This window comes from Egretta garzetta, unplaced genomic scaffold (assembly GCF_000687185.1).
Source record: "Egretta garzetta isolate BGI_Z169 unplaced genomic scaffold, ASM68718v1 scaffold299, whole genome shotgun sequence".
In the NCBI taxonomy this organism is placed as follows: domain Eukaryota; kingdom Metazoa; phylum Chordata; class Aves; order Pelecaniformes; family Ardeidae; genus Egretta; species Egretta garzetta.
Window position 1 is genome coordinate 786794 of NW_009260696.1, and position 7867 is coordinate 794660.

At 45.2% G+C, this 7867-nt stretch overlaps 1 protein-coding gene across 2 annotated transcripts in view; it reads left to right on the top strand.

The window, feature by feature from the left end:
- Nucleotides 1-6809: 6809 nt before the first annotated feature.
- Nucleotides 6810-7867, top strand: part of AMZ1 (archaelysin family metallopeptidase 1) — an 8335-nt gene continuing 7277 nt past the window's right edge. For both annotated transcript variants that reach the window (XM_009645900.1, XM_035901359.1), the window contains exons 1-2: nucleotides 6810-7113; nucleotides 7745-7867. In XM_009645900.1, coding sequence (XP_009644195.1) covers nucleotides 6810-7113; nucleotides 7745-7867 — 427 coding nt within the window. The remainder of the gene's footprint in view (nucleotides 7114-7744) is intronic.

Sequence of the window (7867 nt, forward strand, 5' to 3'; positions counted from 1 at the left end):
AACCCACCTGTGTGACTTCCACCCTGGGGATCAGCATAAACTGCCCCTTTTCCAAACCGGCAGGGCTGGGGGCTTAGGTGTCCAAGGAGCAGGACCTGCTCCTGCAGCATTGCCAGAACATGCCTCTTGCCGAGCAACCCTCCGGGCTGGCAGAGCTGTCGGGTGGTTGGGGTACAGCCGGCTACTCTCTCCCTCCCCCCCCAAGCTATGCTGGCTTTGTGGTTCCTGTGGCCTCTACCTCAGAGCCCCCTCCTTCTCCTTGGCTGTAAAATGCACATAAACATCCCCTACCTGGCAGCACCACTTACAAAGCACTTGATTTCTTGGGAGGAGGCACAGCATTACAGTGCATTTATACGGCATGATGAACCACTTCTATAATGCCTGCGCTCGAGGGAGTATCTAACCATAGCCATACCTGTTTGGGCATTCATCTGTATGGAAAATGCAGCCTCTTTCCTGGCTAACACTGGGGTTGCCTTGCAGAAACCATTTAGTCTGTCTAGACAAGTATGAAGAGCAGTGCTTGGAGGTGTGAATGATTTGAGCTGGGGTATCTCTGTGGTGTTAGGTTTGCTGTACGGCGCTACGAGGTGTTGGTCGGTGCTTTTGGCTCTTTGGTTAGCAAATGCACAGCAACCAGCCAGTAGATTGTAGAGGTTTGTTTCACCTAAGAGGAAGGGAAGAAGAATGCAGCCAGCCCTTCATCACACATGTGCATGGGAGAAGCATCACAGAGTTTAACCAGGCTAAAGTGAACAGAGAAAGCACTGAAAATGATGAAGAAATGGGCAATGAGGGGGAGGATGGGGAAAGGCATATACGGTCAGCTTACATCCTGGAGGGCAGCAGAGAGAAGTTCATCAATGTTTGTATGGTGCTTAGAGAGTCTCAAATAGGAGGCACTAAAAAAAAAAAAGTAGCACTATGTATGAGCATAGAATAAATAAAATCCTTAGGACAGAAGACTGAAACTAGGGATAATGTATGTCCTTAATACATATTCAAATGAAAAAAAAGTGTATTGAAGGGAGCAGGCTTTAACGTAAAACAAAATCAAGGGGAAAGTGGATATGTAGGTGTTCTTGAATACTTAAGAACATTCAAATAAGCATACTTAAATAAGGACAGATGGAAGTATCTGTCTCCATTTTAGGTTTTTAATGACCTTTACAAATCTAGTCTTTAATCCTGCAAACCTTTCTACATATGCATTGTCCATCTGACTTGCCCAACAGTCCAAGTAAATTAATGAGGAAGATTCAAGTGAGGACAAACTTCCAGGACTGAGCCTTGTGGCAATAACATGTCAATCACAGTTCCAGTGTGACAGGTAGGTTCTCCTCCCAGTAAATGTGTGTGTGAGTCCCTGACGGTTTCTACAGCTCCAGGAATGACTCATTTTGAGAGACACCACACAAAGCATCTGTTTCCGAGTCACAAAGATATTCTAGAGACATGACACATAAATATTATTGGGATCTGGCAGTACGCGAGGCCAGACGGTTTTATCTAATTTGATGGTCAAGAATACACGCAGGTCTGGCTCGATGTTTTGTGGCCATTTAGTGCACAGTGAACAGAAGATGCTATAGTTCCTTGCTGGCACATGTATGGGGATGATCAGGTCCAGAGTGCATTTTATCCACGAGCAGAGGAGATCAATTCTGAGAAGTGCTGAGCGTCTTGAAATGCCCCCAACAGCTCGTGGGAGTTGCCCCATTTCAGGTCCAAACCTGGCCAAACAGATTTGGTCTGACCCTGTCCGCTGAGCGTATTCAGCAGGCAAAGCCTGGCTCTGTGCAAGGGCTGTGCTTAGGCCCTTGAGGAAGGAGCTGGACTAGTGAGAATTTTATTTGGACTGGGGTTAAATGCTCTCATGCCTCGGTGTCCTCTCTCTGTCCCATTGCACTGGACTTTCTTACCCACTGAGAGTTCTGCCTTTCTGTCAAGAAAAATCTCTTTCTATACATGTCAACAAATAAATCGAGAAAATTGCTTTCAGGCTGTCATCTGTGTGATACTGGGGAAGAGAGACTGCTCCTAGAGCAGCAGTAGCAGACACCAACTGCAAATCTCAGGAAAAGAGCTATTAAGCAACTTAGGGCATGTGTTGATAATTAGTTAATGCTTGTTATGTTTGCTCTGGGCTTTTCATTTCTGTTGACTGGCTGTGAATTTTCTGCACTATCACTGCTTGTTTACAGTACAGCACCTAGCTTAAACAATTAATCAGTTTTAAGAGACTCTGCTAATGTCCCTCTGACATCCAAAGAGCCCAGTTAAGTGAGTTTGCCTCTAAATGCTGGGCAAAAGCTGAGAGGGGAAGGAAACAACGCATCTCCTTCTGTGCATCTGCGGCCTGCAGCATAGATAAGACAGAGTTAGAAATGACTTATAAGTTGACTTATAAAATGAACAGCTTTGACCAGCTTTAAAAAAAATAAAGTTTTTTTAAAAAAGTGTATAAAAATATAATCCGTACAATGTTAGGGCCAAATTCCATAAAACGCCAAATAAATCCATTATTTACTGCGTGCCCCTCTCTGGACCTATACAACACAGATTTTCTGCACACAAGATCATTTCTGTCTTGTCAGAATATCCTGAATGTACTCCCACCGTATGATATTGCCGTGGCTTTTGAGGATTACACTGTTACTGTCAGTGCCAGGCATATCTATCCAAGAAAGCAGTGTCAATATAATATGAGAATAAATGACATGACTGTGAATTACAAAAAGAATAATTCATAGGTAATTTTCAATTACAGGGAATAATTTATAGGTGCCTGATTCGCAAAGAGAATAATTTATGAGTAACCTGAATTGCATGTAAAGCGCCTTACAGGTTGCTATAAGAAAGGGAGTATACCGACTGCTTGGCTGTCACGTGCTGAGACTGCATTTTGAGGGCATTTCTTGCAAAAACACCCACCGTGAAAAAAATCTGTCAAATTCCATAGTAAAAAGATTTGTATAATATGCCCAATCTGATCTGAAACCCCTGTGTGCTACCAAAAGCCAGACGTAGAGACCGTGTTGCCCTTGGAGCGCCTGCCTCACGGCACATACCACAAGCGGAAAGGCTACAACTGTTCCTACAACCTCATCACTGGAAAAGGCTGTCCCCAGCAGCGGACAACGAGCCCAGTGCCGAAACCTTTGGGTTATGTGTGCCCCCACTGCACTGCGTGGCTGCGACGGTGAATAATGTGAAAGATCTGAATAACAGAAAAGAGAGGGAGGTCTGCATAAACTGGATTAGAATTCCCAGCGCAGGCTGGCTCCTTCCCTACCCTGTCGGGGACCCTGCAGGTGCCAGGAGAGGACAAGCTCGTGTTTCATACTGCACAGATGGGCATCGCTCGTTTGTATGATCCAATACGGACGCTCCTTGTTTTGGAAAAATTACATGAGCAAATGGCTGCAAAATGGAATGACAAAATGCAGATTGGGGATAGGATGCTTTTTTCTAATGGTGAAAGTAGAAAACAGTACATCAGTGGACATGCTGAGTGCCTCCACTTGCAGCAGATATTTGAATTATTATTTTGCTTAAAGCATTTCCTCCAGTTACTGGCCCTTGAAATAAAAAGAGTTACTGTCTTTTCCTCAGACTTGCTAGCCAAGTCGTATGGCTTGTCACTAAACAGGGGGCCAAATTACCTGTTTTTTTCTTTAAAGACGTGATGTCTCTTTCCTATATACCTGAAGGGCAGAAGGATGCATCTGTGCTTCCACTGCTCCATCACAACCTTGGCATCTTAAAAACCGAGCAGGGGTGTGTGTGGAAATTCCAAGCTAAAGTGCCATTGCCTCCTGAAGCACTGCATTGGGGAGCCATACAAGGCACACTCGACACAAGAGCTAAAAATTACAAAGCCCTTTTGCACTACTTCAGTTAATGAAACGCTATATCCATATATTAGATCAAGCACAAATAACATCTACTATAGTTAATGTTGTAAAACGGTTTCTTTTTTAAACTGCTAAAGTTGTCTATAAGAATTTTCTGAAGCATTAATTTTCTCTGGTGAAGTACTTTAGAAAAGCTTGTTAAAGAGAAGTAATTGTGTTGGAGCTGGAGAATGTCATGCGTTGCTGCTATTCTGTCGGAAGCAAAGCCAGCGTCTCCAGGAGAAGGAGGCACGCGTGGCTCCAAACCGCACATTGCAAGTGAATTCCTGTGCTTGAGCTTTTCAAAAGCGTAATCATGGACATCCTTGGGCATGGTGGACACTCACAAAACACCCATGCTTATAGCTGGGAATGTCTGGAACTGGGTGAATGTCCCCTTTTAGGATGCCTTAGGAAACAATGTATATCCCATAGCTTTGGGTACACACTATATTCCATGAGAGAGCCTGGGGGAACACATGCTAAAAGACTGTGCGCTCATTGTATCTGCTGATGCAGACATCCACTCTTTGCTACTATCCATTTAGAAAAGAAAAATCCATTCATCTTCCAACCAGCTCCTCCTCCCCCAGACCCACACTCCATTTAGCGCCAAGAAGTGCTCATGAAAGCAGCTTGTGCTTCTCAGAAACCTTCTTTGACAGGATCACTCTCAACCTGGACCAAGTGCAAAGTCACTCCTTGATTTCCCTGGGAGCAAGAGTCAATGAGTAGCTCCCAGGATCACATCCTCAGTCATTAATATTGCTAATAGTTTCCGAGTGTGATTTCTGCATAGGACTGGAAAAGTGATGCTTTTATTTAAAGTTTGTGCAGAACAAGTGAAAACTTGGCCTTGGGAAAAGGCAAATCTTCACCCTAGCCCAAGGCAAAATTCCCGATGACCCAGTGGGGTCAGACTCTCACTTCAGCCTCCCAAATCTGGAAGCAAGTCAGAAGTGTAGAGATTTGGGTGACAAAGTGCAGAACAATCTCACACAAACTCTTGTTGCTACCTGTGAAGATCAGCAGAAGCACTTTGGATATTTTCTGGGCACTAAGAAGAAGGTGGCTGAAAAAGCATCACAGATTTTATTTCTAAACTTCCATTGGATTAGTGCCCTTGTACCACTTCAGATCCCACCATGCCGTCTGCTGTCAGCCTTTAATGCTAGTGAAATACAAAGCTTGCAAAAATAAAAGAAAACTGCTTACCTGCTCCATCTCCTATGCTATATACCCTTAGCGCCAAAAAAGATCATACAAAATGAGTCCTTTTTAAGGCCTGCTTATACACACACACATCTTCCCAAGGGTTGGATGTAAGGAAATTCAGCGTTCATTTTAATGAGCTGCCAGCTTCTCTTACAGTGCAAACTACCAGAGCCTTCTCTGCACAACTGAGGAAAGACTTGGGCTTGTGTGGGTACCATTTTTTAAACATTGAATTTCCTTGTCATATTGCTGTTCTCAAGGGCCACTGAATGTCGCTTACCTGACAGAGCTAGGATGCAGACCCGCTTAAATCATAGACTTAACCAGTTCCTCCTAAAAATATATCACCTCTTTTTTTTTCTCTGTGATTGAATGATGCTGTTATAATGGTGACTGACGGTCAGCAGCTGATACATTTGCTTATCCACCCAGGATAGTATTAACTTGCCTAATGGAAGATAATAATTCCTGGAAACTCTGTGCTTTTGTGCGTATACACCTGTGTATTTTCATTCTGCTGTATACAGATGGAGCACTTAACCTGTGGTAGGCAGCTTTGCCTCTCCAAAATATTCTAGTTCCACTTGGTGTGATCTCCTTACAAAAAAATTAATGTCTTTGGCAAAATCCAGATGGAGGTTAGCCATAGGGGTTGTACTTTGTTTCCTCTTTCTTCCCTTTCCCCACGAAGTCTACTGGAATCTCTGTAAGTACATAAATAGCAATGGGAAATAGGTGCTTGACTTCTACAGCTTTGGAAAATGCTGGCTTTAGAAAGGACCCTGGAGAGGATATTTCTGTGATGCTCTGAATTAATTTCTTTCTGCTACAGGCTTTCATTTGCAATTCACCACTTTACATCACCACCAGCATTCTTGATGCTAACGCGGTGTGACATGAAATTATTCATGAAGTGACGCAATGGCAGTGGGCCCGTACATGTCCTACTAGGGAGGCAGCACCAGCAAGCACAAGTCTCGCACACCGAGGGCAAAATCTTGCAGCCTGACAACAGCACTGTGAGCCGGCAGAGGCCCCAGGTCAATACCTAAGAGTGCGGATTAAAAGCTGGTAGAAGAAATTGTCACCAGTGAACAGCTCCTTTCTTTGGTGTCAGGTAAGTCAGAAGTTTAGGCTTCTGATGATAGATAGATAAAGACCAAGATCTACCTCTTCTATCCTGCCATGGACCTATGCCTTTGAGAGCTCCAAGGAGTGTGTTTTAGCCCAAGCAAAAAGGAGCATCACCTTTCAGCGTCCCGTGAGGGCCAGGGCAGCCAGCTGCACGATGCACAGAGATGTTTCCCATGTTATTAGGACTTCAGGATAGAGCAACAAGAAAAAAAAAAAAAAAAGAAAAGAAAAATCAAACTATCTGATTTAATCCAGACATCTGGTAGCAATAACGGGGCTATGCGTTCTTAAGCACCACCTACTGGCACACTGTCCATAAACCAGTGACACATGCAGATGTAGAGCACCCTGTAACAGCTACCCTCACGTAAATGCATAGGGCTCTTGGCCAGCACTAAGCATGGCATTTATGAGCTCCCAGTCAAACCTTACAGCTGGCATCCTGGGGCAAACTGCTCTGAGAGCAAAGCACGAGAAGGTTTCCGGGTCCCTCGTGAGGCCACGTGCTGATGGTTCTGTCCCCTCCTGCAGGCAGTGCCACAGCCGGTGGGTCTCTCCGCGATGCTGCAGTGCAAACACGCTCAGGAATTCAGCTTCGGGCCCCGGGCTCTGAAGGATGCACTGATCTCCACCAACCCAGCCCTGCAGGAGCTCTACGCCAAAGCTTTCTCCAGGGCGGAGAAGCTGTTCCTCTCTGAAGCCTACAACCCACAGAGAACTTTCTTCTGCACGCTGCTTATCCGGACAGCTTTCGACTGGCTCCTCAGCCACCCCGATGCTCCCGAGGACTTTGAGACATTCTACCACGCCATGCTGAGGAGGAAGCAGAACTTCTACCGAAAGCACATTTACCTGCAACCTATAGGTAATGCGGGCATCTTCACTGAGCCGCCTGGAGAGATATGGGAGGGAGGTGGGTGGTGCTGAACACTACTAACATCTTGTAAGGACTAACCTGCAAAATGCAGTTGCCATAGCAAAGATAAGCGTAATACCAAAGGCTCTGACACGCCCCCAGTCCAGAGTCACAAGCCACAACGACAACCATCAGTAGACCTGCCCTGTAAATGGCATACATGCCCCTGGGTGAGACTTGCTATGAATATACATATGTGTATGTAGACATATATCTACATGTAAAACAATGCTGGATAAAACAGCATTTCTGGAGCTCCATCCCTGATGGTTCATTAAAAACAGCCACCCGTTCCCACATTAATCTTTCTGCACAACTTAAATAGGAGGCAACCCTTCTGCTCTGCTAATGAGAGAGTGTACTAATGCCCCAAGCCACCTCTCAGAAAGAGCCCCTCTTCTCCTCCATAGCTGTATAAGCATCTAGAGATGTCTGCCCCATCCCAGAGTAAGCAATTAACTTCAGAATGAGCCAGCCTTCCTCTTCCTATCAGTTGCTGTGGCCAGCCCCACAAAACCCCTTTTGGACCTTATGGTTCACCTGGACTTTAAGGAACTGATAATAGAGCTTGTCTTCTTAGACTTAATCGAGGGTCCTGCCGGGCTCTCGCTGCTGGATTCCCTCCAGAGCTGCGTTGAGTCTTTCTTCCTGGGTCTCCGTGTGAAGTGCCTTCCCTCCATCCCCATTTCTTCCCTTCTCTGCT